The 19,027-nt window shown below is 54.2% G+C and overlaps 1 protein-coding gene across 3 annotated transcripts in view; it reads right to left on the reverse strand.

The window, feature by feature from the left end:
- Positions 1–19,027, reverse strand: part of PARVB (parvin beta) — an 81,837-nt gene that overhangs the window by 35,016 nt on the left and 27,794 nt on the right. For all 3 annotated transcript variants that reach the window (XM_024737521.1, XM_024737522.1, XM_024737520.1), the window contains exons 3-4: positions 18,054–18,124; positions 3,248–3,350 (exon numbers count right to left, since the gene is read on the reverse strand). In XM_024737521.1, coding sequence (XP_024593289.1) covers positions 3,248–3,350; positions 18,054–18,124 — 174 coding nt within the window. The remainder of the gene's footprint in view (positions 1–3,247; positions 3,351–18,053; positions 18,125–19,027) is intronic.

A 19,027-nucleotide genomic window follows, 5' to 3' on the forward strand; every position in this document is an offset into this window, starting at 1 on the left:
GGTAACAGCACGTCATTAATACGACCAGTGACGTTCTGTTAATATCTGGATATTCTCTTCCACTGTTCTCTTCTTCAAACAGTGGTATGTCAAAGCACTGGACACACAAGAGGCTTCAGAATTGCCTATCTAGGAGTACTTATGCAAGATATTCAAACAGGATGGAACTGCAACTACTTCAGGCTAAAAAGGCTGCCTGAGCCAAAGTCAGCCTCTTGTTAGACCTCACAGATAACAAAACGGACGTAGCAGGACTCAGTGACAACCACAGCCACTGCAGAGCAAGTACCGCATCTGCTGGGGCCAACTGAAGAGGGGACCGAAAGGATGTGCCTTGAGCAGGCAAGGCTTTCTTGCAGGGTACTGGCTCTAAGATACCCCTGACACTCTACTCCAGAGAGGGCACTGGCGTCACTTATAGGCGTCTAAGGCTGAGAGACAAGATGCACATCCAGCGCCGACCTTGTGATCCTGAGAGACAGACTTCCACGACCACATCACTAGATCTAAGGCTTAGGGATCCAAGTTTTTCAAGTGACATGCATTTCACAGCTGCATGCGAAAAGAATCAGAAATAAAAGTGTAAGTGAGTACAACACTCTCATGTTTGCTTCTGAAAATATCAGAAAGTATCTCCTTTGGGCAGTGAGCAAAGCAGCAGTTCAAAGGATTCTTTCAATAAACAAGCATTGTCACCAACAGCCAAGTCTTCAAGTCCAAGAGTCAGAGGGAAGCTAGGTCTTTACATAGAGAGCGAGGGAAGCTGATAACCCAGGGCAGCTTCGCCATCAGCAGAATCCTTGTGGGCAGTGCCAGCCTAAGAGCCATGCCTCCTCCATCCTTCTCTGCTGAAAGTGTCCATCATCACAGATGTCTGGCTCAGTGACCTCGAGAGCAATCCAGCACCTGACAGGCTGAGAATTGCTGGACCAATGATACACTATGAAACAACAAAGCTCCAACCAACATTTTTTTTTTTAAGATTTTTAAAATTTTTTTATTCTTTTTATTTTTGGGCGTGTTGGGTCTTTGTTTCTGCACGAGGGCTTTCTCTAGTTGCGGCGAGCGGGGGCCACTCTTCATCGCAGTGCGCGGGCCTCTCACTGTCGCAACCTCTCTTGCTGCGGAGCACGGGCTCCAGACGCTCAGGCTCAGTAGTTGTGGCGCACGGGCCTAGCTGCTCCGCGGCATGTGGGATCCTCCCAGACCAGGGATCGAACCCCTGTCCCCTGAATCGGCAGGCAAATTCTCAACCACTGCGCCACCAGGGAAGCCCCAACCAACATTTTTAATAATAAAATTGTGACAGTTACTAAACGATCTTGATAACACTTCAGATTTATTCTTGTACTAAAGAAGTTCATTTGAAGATGGGGGTTCTCAGCTTAGATGAACAGAGATTTATTTAATTCTTGGCCCACGGCATTCAGCCAAACACTGAATTTGGAACGTCCCCTCCGGGTGAGGCCACCCGGTCCCACAGCATTAACCATCTCTGCACTGCTGGTCTCCACCCCTACCCTGCAGCTGACGCGGGCAGGACGGGTATCAGCCCTCTTAGCAGACGCAACACCCACCTCCTCATCCCCGCCCACCACGCCACTCCCAAGGGCTTTCTCACTCACCAGCTGTTCAGGCCACAAACCTGGCCAGCAGTCTTCATGCCTCCATCAGCTTTAACCTCCCACATATCCTCCACTTCCATCCTGGACCGAGCCACTTCCTCTGATGCCCGGGCTGCTGTGACAGCGCCCTGACTAACCTCCCGGGTCCCCCTCCTGACCCGCCTCCCCATTCATTCTGTACCCAGAAGCCCAAGCAACCTTTCAGAACGCTAACTCAGACCTTGTCACGGTCCTGCTCAAATCCTCTAGCGGCTTCCTGTCACTTGGAATAAAAGCCTTTGTCAGGACTGGACGTGATCTGGCCCCATCTGTCCACCCCGGCCACCTGCAGCCACCTTTCACTGCCCTTTAAACACAACAGACTCTTGCTCTCTGCAGAGTCTCAGCCTGGAATGTTCTTTCCGTGACAACTGTGCAGAAGCCTGCTTGGATGTCAGCTCCCCAGGGGGGCTGCCCCCCCCGGATGCCCCTCTCCAGCCCCAGCCCCAACTGTCTGCTTTCCCTCAGTGTCTCCCCCCCACAACAGCACCCCCCAAACTCCAGGTGCCTGACTCGGGTTCCCCAGCACACCCCTGCAGGGTAAAACATGATCCCACCCCAGTGCTGGCCCTGGCTGGAAGGAGTGGCCCTCCAGGCGGTCTGCTGGGAAGACCCCTGCACCGGACAGCGCTGGTCCGTGGGGTCATTAAGGGGTGAAGAGCGTGCATAGAAAGAGCCCAGGGAGCAGGTCTGCACCCCGCCAATGCTGGGGGCAGGGCCTCCCGGGGACCTTCAGGAGGTGAGCTATCCTAACGGACAAAGGGACACTGAGTCCGCCGGGCCACACTCACAGGGATCTGGGGACCCTATCCAGGGCCTTTGCACTTCCTATAAAAGGAGCCCACGTCCTTGCAGGTAGGAAACGGCAGGGCTTTCTTCACTCGCTCGGTCAACGCATGGCTGCCGTGTGCCCGGTGCTCAGAGGAACTCGGGGGACCCAGCAGCCCTGCTTGCACACTTCATCTCTTTGTCTTTGTTGTGGTGTTGTTCATTACCCCTTACTGACCCCAGGCCCTGTGCCCGGCCCCACGCTAAGGGCTCTACAGATGTTACTTTGCTGAGGAACTCTGTCCACAAGGGACAGACATAAAAAGAGCGTCTGCAGTCAGTCTCCCTCCTCGCCACTCCCCCGCCACCCCCCATCTAAATCGTGCCCCTGAAGGGCACGGCTGGGGGCCACCCCCTCCAGCACCCTGGCCCCGATGGGCCTGCACAGGCTGGAGGTGCTCACAGCTGGACGGGCGCAGGCCAGCAGGGAGGGCTGCCCCAGAGAGGAGACGGCATCCCGTTCGTGCCCCATCACCGCGCTCCCCTTGTACACATGCATCCAACAGCAGAGGCCACAGACGGTTCTGGAAGCTGTGAATGACCCACTGCAGCCCCGTGACTGGGAGCTCCAGCGGGACCCCCACCCGAGAGACGACGAGAGGGCAGGTGACTCGGGGCCCCAGGGGCCACCGCCTGGGAGCCATGGGCTCAGGGCTGCGGCTTACAGACGAGTGACCGATGTCGCCATCGGTAGAGAATCTTGTGGTCCGGCCTGGGGCCACCCCTCGTGGTGGCCGCCCTCCCCGTGGACTCACCCAGGAGCTTCTGCAGCACCTGCCCGTCGTACAGGTCCTCCTCCAGCTGCTTTACGATGATTCTCTCCCCCACCAGCACGTCGTTGACCCAGTCGATGAGAACCTGCGGGGTGGACAGGCGTTACGGCCTCGCTCGCTGGTGCCAGGAGGGCCCAGGCGATGACCAGAGCAAGCAGGAACGGAGAGCTGCTGGACACCGAGACACCCCCAGTGCAGGGGCCAGGAGAGCACGAGGGGATGGGCACGCTTCTCCCACCCAGGCTGCCGGGGCTCCCATGGGATTCACAGGAGGACTGGTGGAGGGCGGCACCACGGGCAGACTGGCCTCCTCCCAGTGGGGACTTGGGTACGTGTGGGAACTCAGCCAGAGGAAATGATGATGCTCACCACGGCATATACAGGCGGGCGGATCAAATGAGGAAACGTCAGTAACACCGCCCCCCACGGCCCGAGACAGCACAGGTGAGCCATAAAACGTCCACCCCCTCCCTCAATATCTGCACTAAAACCATCCCTGAGAGCCCTGAGCCTAACGCTGTGGACCGAAGGGGATCCCGAGGGGCTGTTACTGACAGGCTCTGAGAGCCTGCTCCCAGCGGCACCCTAATTTTTTCAAGGCTTCACTGAGATAGAATTTATGTTCCACACAGTTGTTTAGTATACTGACCAAGCTGTGCGACCATCACCACGATGCACTGAAGCACGTTTCCATCACCCAACAAGGGTAGACCATCACCCTTCTACCCTCCCCCACCTCCTCTCAACCACAAAACCATCGTCTCCGTGGATCTGCTTGTTCTGGATACTTCGTACGAAAGGAATCACGCCATACGTGATCTTTTGTGTCTGGCTCCTTTCACGTATCATTGATGTTTTCAAGGTTCACCCAAGTTGTAGCACGTGTCAGGACCTCGTTCCTTCTTACGGCTGAATCCGTTGTACGGAGAGACGCGTTTCACGGATTCATTCCCCAGCCGATGGACATTTGGGTTGTCACCACTTTGGGGCTGTTGTCAATAGCGCTGCTGCGAACACGGACGTACAATTTTTATGTGGACACACGTGTTCGTTTCTCTAGACCAGCCTTTTCTCAACAAGTTTCCCTTCAATTCGCTGAGTAATATATCATAAAAGAAGACAGCTTCAATCGTGAAAATATCTACGGAGAAATAGGGTTCCCGCTGAACAAAATTCCATCTGGCTGACGCTGCGTAAGGCAAAATGAAACTTCTCCGCAAGATGAAACGGATGTCTGAACAGACTTGATCAAAAATACCCGTATTACATGGTTTCCCTGTGCAAGCAAAACCAATGAAGCTCACTAATTGGTCCCAATAACCTCCTGGAAATGGGCACTGATTGGCCCTCTCAGAGATAAACAAAAGGACACAAACCAGACTAGAGTATCCTCTGTCACTCTCTGATACGGATGCCACCTGCAAAATTGGCCACAAAGCAAATTTCTGTGAAATTTCTATTTTCCCACTAACTCGAAAACGTTCAACCAGACGATCCCATGAAGAACAGAAGTGAAAGTAAATTAAAGGGATTACACTTAACAGCAGTCCTGTAACCGAAATTGGGGTCCGGCTACTTGCCGCTCAAAAGCCGATGAAGAGGCGAGGATGGTGGAAAGGAAAGTTGGCTTTATTTTGGGTGCCAGCAGCTGGGCGTGGGAGAGGGTGGACGCCTGTCCAAAGGCCGGCTCCCTCCCCCCACAATGACAACCAGGGGGCACGAGCTTTTATAGACAGAGGGACGGGGCTCCACGCAGAAACAGCACAGGCAGCTCTGGAAGTCATCTTGAAATTGGTCATTGGTGGTCCGACCAGCGTCCTCTTGATTGTTTTAACTACAATTACTCTTTAGTTCCAGGGTCAGTTTGTTCCCATTTCCTTGAGGCCGATGCTTGGAATTGTGGCAGCTTAGGTCGTGGCTACAGTCTGGTCATCATGTAGTTCACTTCTTCCACCTGGCGGGGGGTTTCAGTACCTATAAGACACCTCACAGGATACGTGCGGCTCAGAATATTATCTGTAGCCCTTGGGGAGGAACTGAAGGTCCTTGACTATGCTTAATGCCTAAACAATCATTTAGTCTCGTGAGCCTGTTCTCCTTTGTTTCTGCATTTTCTCACTTCTCTGGTTTAAGGTTTGGCTAAAGTTTCTCCACTGACAAAAGGCAGGCAGAGCACACGGAGTCGGGGGAAGGACCACAGAATCCCGCTCCATCTCTCAGCCCTGCGGCATTCTGGTTTTGTCGAAGCCACTCCCGAAAGGTCGGCAGGATGGAGCTGGCTCCACGCTGCAGCCCTGCTCTGTCTCCCTCCCTGGGGGGCGAGCATCCTGGGAGGCTGGGAGCTGGACCTCGCCACCCAGCTGCCTTCTCTCCCACCTCGCAGCACCCTCTCCCGTCGCCCAGCTCCCACCCTCCCCTCTCACCACCCTCCCAGCTTCCTTGTGTCGGAGGTCCTGCTTGATACTGCCTTCTCCTCCGGATCTTTAAAGGGCATCACCCTGGATGGCTCCTCTTCCTTCTCTCCATCCTCCTCCAGGGCCAGCTCAGGCCCTCCCACGATATCCAGTGCCCCCCCGCCCCCACGTCCCAGAAACCCCTCAACGTCCAGCCCCGCCTCTGCACCATCCTTCTGCTCGGGTGCTCCATGAGTATCTCTAACTGAACCGCCCCTGCCCCTCCTCAAACCCGCGCCTTCTCTGAGAAGGAAACAGGACACCGCCCTCCAGCTTCAGGAGCCTGGATCTCACCCCTTCATCCATTCAGCCCACTTCTTAATTGCACCCACTTCCCGCCATCTCCTTCCCCACTGCCCTCGTCCAAACCTCCTTCCCCACCGCCCTCGTCCAAACCTCCTTCCCCACCGCCCTCGTCCGAACCTCCTTCCCGGGCCACCGCCACAGCTCCACCAGCACCCTGCCTCTTCACCGGTGTTTTTCAAATCCCCAAGCCCGTCTCTGCCCCAGGGCCTTTGCATGTGCTAGTTCTTCCACCCTGAACATACTCCCCTCCATCCCTGCCGGGCCAGCCCTCACTCATCCTTCAGGTCTCAAGCTCCGTATCATCCTCTGACCTCCCCCCACCCAACCCAGGCCACATCCCTTCATCATGGCTCTCACCGCACCCAAGGGCCTTTTCCCTGACCCCGTTCACGTTTGCAATGGGAACACATCTTCGTTTGTAACGATCTCCCTGCTGGACTTTAAGCTCTGTGAGGGCAGGAACTATGACCTCTCGTTTGTGGCTCTGTCTCCAGTGCTCACGGCCTGGCACTGGAGCTCCATAAGCAGGCACTGAGTTCATCAATTAACTTACTGAGCACCTACTATGTGCCAGGCTCTGGGGATAAAAAAGACGAGAGAGGTCTCTGTCCTTGAAGACCTTACCTTCCAATCAGACATTAAAAGACAAACAGATACACACACTTCCAGGCTGTGATCGATGTTATGGAGGAAAATAAGTCAGAATAAAGTGGAGAAAGCCGACAACCACACCTCAGCCGGGTAATCAAGGTCAGCATCACGGCGATCAATCACGTTGTCGTGTGTGCCCTGATGTGATGGGATGAATGCGCTTCACTTCTGTGGCCTCCCTCCCCAAACCCATAACCGCAGACAAACCCTAACAGAGGGGCACCCGACACAACCTCTGCCCAGTCCTCCACAAAACCGTCAAGGTCATCGAAACCAAGGACAGTCTGAGAAACCACCACAGCCCAGAGGAGCTCAGAAGACAGGATATCACGTGGGATCCCATGTGGGGTCCTGAGACGGAGAAAGTATATCTAGTAAAAACTAAGGAAATGTGAATAAATGGTGGGTGTTAGTTAATAATAATGTATTAATATTGGTTCATTAATATAACAAATATACCACGTTGGGGCTTCCCTGGTGGTGCAGTGGTTAGGAATCCGCCTGCCAATGCAGGGGACACGGGTTCGAGCCCTGGTCCAGGAAGATCCCCCATGCTGCGGAGCAACTAAGCCCGTGCGCCACAGCTACTGAGCCTGCACTCTAGAGCCCATGTGCCACAACTAGTGAGCCCACGTGCCACAACTAGTGAAACCTGCGCGCCTAGAGCCTGTGCTCCACAAGAGAAGCCACCGCAATGAGAAGCCCACGTACCGCAACGAAGAGTAGCCCCCGCTCGCCACAACTAGAGAAAGCCCGCACGCAGCAACGAAGACCCAACGCAGCCAAAAATTAATTAATTAATTAATTTTTTAAAAATGTACCATGTTGATCTAAGATGTTAATAATGGGGAAAATTGGGTGTGGAAATATGGGAACTCTTGTACTATCTTCGCTATTTTTCTGTAAATTGAAAATGGTTCTTAAAAATAAGTCTGTTAAAAAAAAAAATAAGTCTGTTAAAAAAAAAAATAAGTCTGTTGAGAAGAATTAGGCAGAGTTTGGGGATGGAGAGGGCAGAGGGGTCACGGGGATCAGGGGGTCAGGGGGCCTCTTGGAGGAAGTGGCGTCTGAGCAGAGACAGGAAGGAGGTGCAGGGTGAGCCCTGTAGCCACCTGGAACCACCTGGGAGGTCAGGGGGTGGGGCTTCCAAGGCCAAGAGGGGTGGGGGGGCGGGGCCAGCCCTGGACTCTCACCTGGGCCAGGAGGGGAGGGGTCAGTGGATGAGATGAGTGACCGTGGGCACTAGGGGGAGTGGGGACTGGACGTGGGGACTCCGGAGGGGCACGGGGAGGGGGTTGGGGAGAAGCAAGGTCTGACCCTGACCCTGGGTACGGGCAGATGCAGAGGGGGAGCTTGAAGAAGGAGCTGGTGCGCGGGCATCTCGGTGGATGGAGCGGCAGGAGTGGGCGGGCGGGGCAGAGAGGAAGCCGCCAGGCCAGGGGCTGTAGGTATCAATGAACAAAGGGGAGAACCAGGAGGGGTGGCAGGGCACAGTCGGCAATACGATGACGGAGGGAGGTCTGGAAGCAGCTGGAAGGATGCCTGCCCCGTCCAGGCCCCGACATCACGGAGCAGAGACCCACCTAGCTCTCCAGACCCCAACATCCACCTTCTGGGCCCCAGTTACACGGCCAAAAACAGCAGGTTCGGGATCACAGACAGGCCTGCCCCGTAGCTTTACCTCTCCAGCCACCAGCACCAGGCCCCTCGCAGCAGCGCAGTGATGCTCGGGCCCTTCATTCCACAAAGCTCTAGGAATCTGCCACCTTGGCCTTTCATCAGGGATTTCACAGCAGCTACTGGAGCTGAGTGGCAGTATTACACCCGGCTCAACGGCTGTCACTGAGTGCCTTCCTGGTGCCAGGACGTGGGGACAAAGGAGGCGCGTCCCCCGCCCTCCGGGAGTCCAGGTCCAGCCGGGAGACGCAGCAGAAAGAGATGGTGAGCACGAGCCATCACAAAGGATTCTGACATGAGGGGTCACGCGGCCCTGGGAGCAGAGGAAGTGGCCTTCAAGGGCGGGACAGGAAACAGCTGAGCAGAACGAGGTGCCCGGGGGGGTGGGGCAGGCGCGCCTGGTGCTGGGGTGGCGAGATCCGGGCCGCGGACTAGGGAACCACTATCCCAGTGTGGATCCGGCAGGGAGGCCAGGAGGGGCCGGTGCCCATCGGAGGACGGAGCTGCCGCCCAAACAGCCTCCACACTGGGCCTGTGTGTGCTGTGGGACCCAGCGATTCCACTTCCAGAAATTTCTCCCAAGGTACCAATCCAAATGTGCTCCTAGACGTTTACCAACTCGGAAATGATTTCAGATTTTGTGTAGGAAAAGCTGAATGCACAAAAGAAAAAGCCTGGAGGGACACGAATTTTAAAATGACCACTGCCTTCTGTTTGAGTTTTCTGTCTTCCAGGTTTTCAGCAGTATATGTTACTTAGGTAATTAGAAAAACTAATAATAGATGTCACTTATAAAAATTAATCACTATCCACGTGGCTTCTTTGCTGAAACTGACAAGCAAATCCTACAATGCAAACGGAAAGTCCAGAGACCCCCAAAAGCCAAAACAATCTTGAAAAGGAAGAACTAAGTTGGAGAACTGACACTTCCTGATTTCAAACTTTCCTACAAAGCTAGAGTATCAAAACATGTGATACTGGCAGGAGGACACAGAGGTCAATGAAACAGAAATGAGAGGTCAGAAATAAACTTCACATTACAGCCAAGTGACATCCGTAAGGGGGCTAAGACAATTCGATGGGGAAAAAAAGTCTTTCTAACAAATGGTGCTGGGACAACTGGATACCCACATGCAAAAGAATAAAACTGAACCCTTACTTTACACCATATACAGAAATCAACTCAAAATGGATCAGACCTCAGTGTACGAACTAAAACTATAAAACTCTTAGAAAACGTGGAGGTGGGGCTTCCCTGGTGGCGCAGTGGTTGGGAGTCCGCCTGCCGATGCAGGGGACGCGGGTTCGTGCCCTGGTCCGGGAAGATCCCACATGCCGCGGAGCGGCTGCGCCCGTGAGCCATGGCCGCTGAGCCTGCGCGTCCGGAGCCTGTGCTCCGCAACGGGAGAGGCCACAACGGTGAGAGGCCCACGTACCGCAAAAAAAAAAAAAAGAAAACGTGGAGGTAAATCTTCATGACCTTGGATGAGGTAATGGTTTCTTAGCTGTGATACCAAAAGCACAAGGAACAAAAGAAAAAATAGATAAACCTGACAAAATTTAAAACATTTGTACTTCAAAAGATACTATCCAGAAAATACAAAGACAACCCACAGAATGCGAGATTTTGCAAATCATATACCTGATAAAGGATTTGTATCTAGAATATATAAGGAACACTTAAAACTCAGTAATAAAAAGACAAATAACCCAATTTAAAAATGGGCAAAGCACAACTACTGAAGCACGCACGCCCTGAGGCCCGTGCTCCACAAGAGAAGCCACTGCAATGAGAAGCCCGCACACCACAACGAAGAGTAGCCCCCGCTCACTACAACTAGAGAAAACCCACGCACAGCAATGAAAGACCCAACGCAGCCAAAAAAAAAAACTTCCTTCCTCCCCCAAATTGTATGACCTTCAGGTCAAACAAACTTTGAAAAAAAAAAAAAAAGGGCAAAGGATCTGAATAGACATTTCTCCAGAACAGATTTACAAATAGCCAATACATGAAAAGATGCTCAACGTCATTAGCCATCGGGGAAATATAAATCAAAACCACTACGAGAGGGCTTCCCTGGTGGCGCAGTGGTTGAGAGTCCGCCTGCCGATGCAGGGAACACGGGTTCGTGCCCCGGTCCCGGAAGATCCCACATGCCGTGCAGCGGCTGGGCCCGTGAGCCATGGCCGCTGAGCCTGCGCGTCCGGAGCCTGTGCTCCGCAATGGGAGAGGCCACAACAGTGAGAGGCCCGCGTACCGCAAAAACAAAAACAACTACTACGAGATACCATTTCATACCTACTAGGGTAGCTATAATCAAAAAGACGAACAATAAGTGTTGCCAAGGCTGTAGAGAAACTGGAAGAATTTCCATACACTTCTTTGGGGGATGTAAAATGGTGCAGCCACTACGGAAACAGTCTGGCAGTTACTCAAAAGGTTAACCACAGAATCGCCATATGACCCAGCAATTTCCCTCCCAGGTATATACCAAAAAGAACTGCAAACACAAGCTCATACAAAACCTCGTACACGGATGTTCATAGCAGCACTATTCAAAATAACCAAAATGTGGAAACAACCCAAACGCCGTCGAGAAAGAACAGATGAACACGTTGTGGTCTATCCATACAATGGAATATTATTCAGCCATAAAAAGGAATGCAGTTCTTTTCTTTTTTTTGGCTGTGTTGGGTCTTCCCTGCCGCGCGCGGGGGCTACTCTTCGTTGTGGTGCGTGGGCTTCTCACTGTGGTGGCTTCTCTTGTTGTGGAGCACGGGCTCTAGGCACACGGGCTTCAGTAGTTGTGGCACGTGGGCTCAGTAGTTGTGCCTGTGGGCCCTCGAGTGCAGGCTCCGTAGTCGTGGCGCACGGGCTTAGTTGCTCCGCGGCATGTGGGATCTTCCCAGACCGGGGTCGAACCTGTGTCCCCTGCACTGGCAGGCGGACTCTTAACCACTGCGCCACCAGGGAAGTCCAGGAATGGAGTTTGGACACCTGCTACAACATGGATGAATCTTAAAAACACTATATGCCAAGTGAAAGAAGCCAGACGACACAAAAGTCATGTGTTGATATGATTCCCCTTCTATGAAATATCTAGAATATGCGAATTATAGAGACGCAATAATTCTTTAGAGACAAAGTGGTTGCCGGGGGCCAGGAAGGAGGATATGGGACTGGGTGCTGGTTGTTACGGGGTTCCTTTCTGGGGTGATGAAAACGTCCCTGACTGATTGAGGTGATGGCTCAACAGCTCTGGGAGTTCACTAACAACCACTGAACTGTACGGTATGGGAATTCTGTCTCAATAAACCTGTTATTAAGCAATGAACCTCTAGAATGCAGGTGTTAGCATCTACCTCTGCTGGGCTATTTTGAGGATTTGGTGAGATGATCTATTGGCCAGTGCTAATCAACTCTAGTGATCTACACAGATGTCACCGTCACCACCCACGGCTTCTCTGCGTGTCAGAAACCCCTTTCTGCTGTACTCAGCCTAGCTAGCAGCACCTAGGATATGTGGACAGCACCCGAGGTGTTGGAGCTATAAAGAAACATGACCTAGTCTCTGCCCCACGTGGGCAGTTAGGTGCCAGTCCTCCCACGTCCCTGTGCCCCCCCAAACCAGCCCTGGGAGTCAAACACCATTTCGCACCCCTGCCACCTCTCTGATCTTACCTCCGATCACCCTCGTCCTTGCTGTCTAGGCTCCAGCCACGCTGCCCCCCTCGCTGGAGTTCACACCTGCCAGCACGGGCATCCCAGGGGGCCTCTGCACTTGCTGCCGCCCTAGGTACCAAGCAGCAGGTCTCGGCTCGAATGCCAACTCCGACCACCCCACCAAAAACAGAGCGGAGAAGGAACCCCCCTGCTTCTTGCTTCAGTTTCCTTCAATGCGGTCATGCCACCTGGAAACACACTCATCCGTCCCTTGACATGTCTGTCTCCCCAGTTGGACCGCCAGCCCACTCAAGGCCATCACCGCAGGGGCTAAACTAGGAACAGACCCACGCAAGGCGCTCAGATCAACGGCAGGGCTGCCTACAGACCTAGAAAAGCCTCTGGGGCATGCAGACATTTGGTTCTAGAGGCTGCCTTGCCCAGAGCAAGGTCCTGTAGGAAAACACACAAGAGATGTTTCTGCTATGAAGAAACTAAAACTGGCTCTCTGACCTGGTCAAAGTCCAAATACAAAAACAACAGACAGAAGGGGATGAAAATCACATTTCACGCCGCGGGCCACAGAGGTCAGCTCTGGGAAAGCAAAAGTAAATCCGCCGCCAGTTTCACTGCTGCCCCCGCGGAGATGCAGTCCCCTCCTGGCCACCACCGATCACCCTGTCCTTGTACTGCCCAGGTCATCCGTCTTAATCTTCTGGTTCACAAAAGACTTTATAAAGATGGCACCCGTCCTCACTTTTAGGGACGTGCTCATTTGCAAACCCCGAGTCCTGCAGGCACGGGTCTAGGACGTGTATTAATGATGCCCTCGGCACAGTGCTCTTTGCATAGACTTTTCACAAGCTTGCTTTAGCCAGAATAAAAAATGACTTCCCCCTGAGTTCCTTCTAAATGATAATGAAGATCTGCAGCCTGTCTCCCCCAAAGCTATGACAGTTATGTTTTAGTCACTTCCAGACAGGCTTGCCGTGGCTTAACGCACTGAGGACGCAGGCTCATTGCAACGGGCAGGAGAGCATCCCGGCCAGGTGCAGTGCCAGCCACGTCCCCGGGCATCTCCACACAATGACGATAGCACCGTCTTCTGCTCAGAAGACCATCTTTGTGCAGCTGAGTTTCTTCGTAGGGGCAAAGGAAGGGAGAAAACAGAACTTAACAACCCGAAGGAGCCTTGTCCAGTAAACTGGGAGATGAGATGCGAAATCTGCTTGTGGGGAGAAATGCGTACCCCGGTGACGACACGGCCAGCCTGCCTTGGACCAAGGCACCCACAAGTGCGGAGGCCCCTCTCTGACTATTCACTCTGGAAAGCACGAGAACTGCCATTCCGTCTTTCAAAGATCATTAAAAATATAAAGGATCTCATCTGTAAACTGCTATCTTCCCCAGGCGGCACCAGCTGTTCACCCTGTTAAGAGATTCAGGGCACTCCTGGAGGATGCTAGCGAAAAGGACCACAGGACAAACACCTGCATACAGGAGACAGGATACGTCTTTCAGCTCCTGAGCCCACAGGATACTCACTTCTAAACGGGAACCACAGACCTGCCCATGCACCTCCCTCCCAGCTCTGCCCTGTCTGTGCCCATGTTCCAGCGCCCGGCACAGCACCCGCCGGACAGCAAGCGTGTGTCATCTGACGTCACCCTCATGCTGGCAGACGGGCACGACTGTTCTGCTTTAATCCGAGCCGGGATTTGAATCCAGAGAGCCAATTCCACAGCCCATCACACCCACCCCTTCACCCCCTCACACTGCATTACACACAAAAGGTGCTCGAAGAGAATGGTTCAATGAGCGGCTTCATTCTTAATGCCTGGCTTAGCCAAAGCCAGGGTTTTAGACAGGAAGCAAAGAGCAGCTCACAATGTTTTAAACACCAACAGTCCCGAGGCACGAGGGTCAGTGTGGGTAAGTCTACAGAGAGAGGCAGGACAGGGGCCAAGACAAGAGGTAACAAAGTGCACATGATGGAGAACAGAGAACGAAAGCCGGGGGGACCGACCGTGCTAACTCAGAAAGGTCCTGCTGGTCCCAAGACTGGACGTGGCCAGTGGTCAGGATGTCAGCCAGACCTCACCCTGACAAGCTCAGGCCTGCACGTGGTCCACACCCTGCACCAAAACAACCTGCACTTCCTCCTCGGCTGATTTTAACCTGTGTCCTCTCACCGGAATAAGCCATAACCGTGAGTATAACTGGAGTCCTTTTAGCAAAGTGTCAAACCTATGGGTCGTCTTGGGGCTCCCAAACTTAAAACCGGCATCAGAAGTGGGGTTGGGCTTGGGGGAAACGGGCTTTCTAACCTCACAGCCAGGTGGGCAGGTGCTCAGCTTGCTCAAGGAGGGAGGGGCAAGGAGGCTCAGGGGCCGGGGCACTGGAGTTGGGGGTGGTGCGGGAACTGAGGCAGCAGGGCCTCCAGCCTGGAGCACATCTAAGGGTGTCCGGCTCGGCGGCACCCCCGGGCAGGCCACGGGCAGCTCACCCCTGACTGCGCGTACAGGCTGCCTGGCCCTGGGGCCAGTTCCTCCCCACGCCAAGAAAAGGAGGTGCTGACAGCCCCCTGTCGTGAGGGAACCCCGACTCAGGGATACGCTGAGCCTCCCCCTTACCTGACAAACAAGAACAACCCAGGGTAGCTGGCGCTCAGCCCAGGCATCTCCCAGACCCCCACCAGCACGCGTGCGTCTCTGTTTAAAAGCCCTGTAGTCAGTGAGTAGTAATATTTCACATACATCCCCGCCACGTGCCACAAGCCACAGACAGACAGCCTGATGGCGCTGTCCTGCTTGCTGGGTTTATGTTTATTTTAGAAGATAAGCCACCAGCCTCGAGGTACGATTTGCAGTCTGACGGCAGGGGGAGCCTTCCAGAAATTGCCCATCTCCAGGCGTATGTGCTCCAGGCTGGCGGGATGGCCATGGGAACAGACTTCTATGTGTCTGGCAGCTGGCCCTTCCTGGGAACTGGCAAGGCAGCAAGGCCGGCCTTGCTCCCAAGGGGACAGGGACCCTCAGCTACAGCTAAGGGATGCGGCGGTTTAGGGACGGGAGGTAACTCGGCCTGGTGTACTGGTTTCTCCGGCTGCTGCAACAAATTATCACTAATTTGGGGCTTCCAAACCGCCAGGGTATTCCCTCAGAGTCCTGGAGGTCAGAAGTCCAAGACCAGTTTCACTGGGTTAGTGCCAAGGTGTCAGGAGGGCTGATTCCTTCCGGAGGCTCTAGGGAAGGCTTCCTGGCCTTTTCCACGTTCTAGGGGAGCCCACATTCCTTAGCACGTGGCCCCTTCCCACATTTTCAAAGCCAGCAGCGTGGCATCCCGTATCCACCCTCATGTTGCCACCATCACCGCAGTCAAATCTCTCTCTGCCTCCCTCTTATAAGGACACTTGTGAGCCCACCAGACAATCCAGGGTCATCCCTCCCTCCACACCCCTAGCTTAATCACATCTGCAAAGTCCCTTTTGCCATATAAGGAGGTAACAGTCACAGGTTCCAGAGGCTAGGACGTGGACATCTTTGGGGGCCGTGATTCAGCACACCACACCTGGGTTCCCCAGGAAAGTCAGCCCAAGGCCAAGCTGACTGCTGCTACTTTTGGGGGGACCATAACCCCAGACTAGCAAGAGTGAGGGGAGAGGGAAGGGAGGCAGGTGCGCCCCTGGGCCGCCCGCAGCTTCGGAAGAAAACCCAGCCGATGCCCAGCACACAGCCAACTTCCTGTGGAAGCACAGCTCTCAGAACTGCCCATCGGGGAAGAAAGGGAGAGGCGTGCATTCCCACTCCCTGGGGTCCTCAGTCCTGCTTTGCCCCACAGGATGTCAACGACCACACTCCCAGCCCCTCCAGTCAACACACTCCATGCCCCAGACATGGTCGTTCATCTGAACCCGGAATCCGGGGCTGGAGGGGCTGCCAGAGCCTCCGCAGGTCCCGTCGGGCTGGTCCCGGATGCAGAGATGCCGTGGTCCCTCTGTGTGGGCGAATAAAGGACACGCAGCTGCCCAGCCCTCACCCGGTAGAAACCAAAAATGCCTGTAGTCTCCTGAGGCAGAGGCGGGAAGGGCCGAGTGAGTGGGTCCAGGAGGAGCGCGAAGCGGATCTGGACCCCGTATAGCAGGGAGGTGGCTGGTTCATCTTGCAGCCCCGGGGCCCAGCACAGCTCCGGACCCTCAACCGGGGCTCAGCTAATGAGGCATCAAACAGGCTCATTCAAGACCGGCCACTTCACTGGTTCAGAGCGTAACCTGGGGGTGGGGGAGTTACTTCTCTCGGAGTCCCCGTATGGAGGTGAGGGTGACACCAGGCCCCCTGGGTCTTGTTTCAGGGAGAAGATGCTCACGTGCTCTCAGGCTCTGCTTACATGTCGAAGAAGGAAAAACCAGAGCGGGGCACGTGATGGTTGATTTTATGTGTCAGCTTGGCCTGGACGGGATGCCAAGGCAGCTGATTAAACATTCTTTCTGGGCGTGTCTGTGAGGGTGTCTCGGGAAGAGATTAGCATTTGTATCGGTGGCCTGCATAAAGCAGAGGGCCCCCGGCCAGCGTGGGTGGGTGGCATGCAATCCAGGAAGGGCCTGAATAGGACAAAAAGGTAGAGGAAGGCTGGACTCGCCCTCTCTTTGCCTGGGACGTGCAAAGTCCTGTCCTGGGCTCTCAGGCCCTCGGACCAGCTTTCCTGGTCCCCAGTTTGCAGAGGGCAGATCATGGGTCTTCTCAGCCTCCATAATCACGTGAGCCAATCCTTATAAGTCTCTATAGATAGATACAGAGAGAGACAGAAGAGATATATATAGAGAGAGATAGATAGATAGATAGAGAGATGGAGAGAGAGATAAGAGGTAGAGAGATAGGGCCATCTCCTGTGTATTCTGTTTCTCTGCAGAACCCTGACAAAAACAGGGCATCCCCTTCTACTACTTAAATATCGCCCGTGGAGAACATTTTAGTGGCTGACGTGCAGGGTTACTTTTCCTCACCGACAATCTTCCACTCAGAATAACAAAGTGGGTATTCAGGAAAAAAAGAACTCTTAATACACTAGGCAGTTGAAGATGCTCAAAAGCAACATTATGGGGTGGGCCTGAAAACAGACATTTTCCATTTCAATTCTTTAAAAGCTACAACTTGCAAAGGTGTTGTTTATCCTGAAGGAGCCCTCGTGAAAAGGCAGCGGTGCCCTCATTGGGCCCAACCGCAGCGGTTAAGGTGGAGAAACTTTTGAAACAGCCCTTTTCATAGGATATGTGTGTGGCTCTGCCCTAAACGGCGTCTGTACAGCCCAGGTCCACTGGCCTCTGGGCTCGCAGGTGACGACGCTGTCAGAGCCCTTGCCGGCCCAGGGATTACCTCTGACGCCCTGCTGTGGTTTAGATCAGAGCATCAAACTGCAACCCACGCTCGCTCCGACAAAGGTTAAAGCTATGAATGAAGCCTCACCGCTAAGCCAGGCTCGAGGGACCAGTGGGGAGAGACGCGCAGCCGCCACGGCCCAGGCTGGCCTTGCTTCCCTGACTTTCCAGAACCAGGCGGCCATCCTCTGGCCTCGCCGGTCCCCACACGTCCAGACGCTGCAAAACCTGACCGCTGCCCAGCGCAGGGGCACCAGCATCCAATGAGGATCCACAGGTGTGGCCAGAGGGGATCCACGTGCCCGCTTTTCAGAGTTCCCTCTGAACGCCGCCCCTCTCGCTCCGGAAAGGGTTTGAACGCCTTGAATCGGTCTGCAAGGCACCGTGAGCGTTCACTGCAGCTGCTCATTCCAAGTGTTAAGAAAAGGGTCCCCGCATAACTGGGTCCAGCACACGACGGGGAGCCGGCCGTCGGAGAGGCCCCGTGGGGCTGGGCCCCTGGGAGATGCTCCAGCCCGTCCAGCCTCATCCTTCACATCCCCCCACCAAATGCAGCAGTAAGGCCCCTTGACCAGCCCCCAGCTTTGCTCCTCTGGCCCACAAGAGCCTGAACCCCAAGATCTGACCTCCCAAGAACATCCCAGCCAGGACACTCGTCCTCACCTTGACCAACTCTCTGAATCTGGGGTCGTCCCTGGAGGTGGGGTCGATCACCATGCGCTCCTGGTTCTCCTCTGCAGGGACAAAGGACAGGGGGGTTAGCGTCGCGGGGGGCGGCGAGCCGGCTTCCCTTGCACAGATGGGGGGAATTGAGAGCAGAGACCCCCGTGGCCCTCTCACTGAGCAGCCCTGCAGCCATTCACACGGCCCGGGAAGAACTGCCTCCCAGGGTGCAATGGAGCATCCACCCCCATCTTTCAGGAGGGAGGGGGGTGCACACAGGCCTGAATCGGATCTGTGGAGAAGCCACCATTAATAAACCTGGGGAAGACCTGGCGTTCACCGAGAAAGCTCGCCACTACATAAGGTGATACAGACAAAAATATTAGAAAGAGCAGGGGGAAAAAAGGATGTTTCACAGCAAAGTGTGTTTATCCATATTCTGTTTCTGTTTATCTGTTTTCCCCTCCGTGTCTGGCCTCGATCCATGGACCACGGGCACCAGTGAGCTTGTACAGAGGGAGTGACGCAGTGGTAATAAGTGGACGGCAGAGGGGAAAGACCCACAGACAACAGACACGTCGCAGAACAAAACTGAGCAGGGGTGTTAAAAGGACAGAAAAGAAGCACAACCTCTGGCCCCTAGGACGTGCAGGCAGAGATGACCAGGGTCCCGGGGCCCATACAGGCTCCCACAACCGGGGCCCTGTCCACGTTGGTGGGAATGAAATGGCTTTGAGTGACAGAGGCTTCACAACAGCGAAAATTCTTTTTTTTTTAAGTTTATTTGTTGTGATTTCTTATGAGATATTTCTATATATATATTTTTTTAATTAATTTATTTAATTTTGGCTGCGTTGGGTCTTCATTGCTGCACGTGGGCTTTCTCTAGTTGCGGAGAGAGGGGGCTACTCTTCACTGCGGTGCACGGGCTTCTCACTGTGGTGGCTTCTCTTGTTGCGGAGCACGGGCTCTAG

This window comes from Neophocaena asiaeorientalis, unplaced genomic scaffold (genome assembly GCF_003031525.2).
Source record: "Neophocaena asiaeorientalis asiaeorientalis breed wild unplaced genomic scaffold, Neophocaena_asiaeorientalis_V1.1 scaffold242, whole genome shotgun sequence".
Lineage (NCBI taxonomy): Eukaryota > Metazoa > Chordata > Mammalia > Artiodactyla > Phocoenidae > Neophocaena > Neophocaena asiaeorientalis.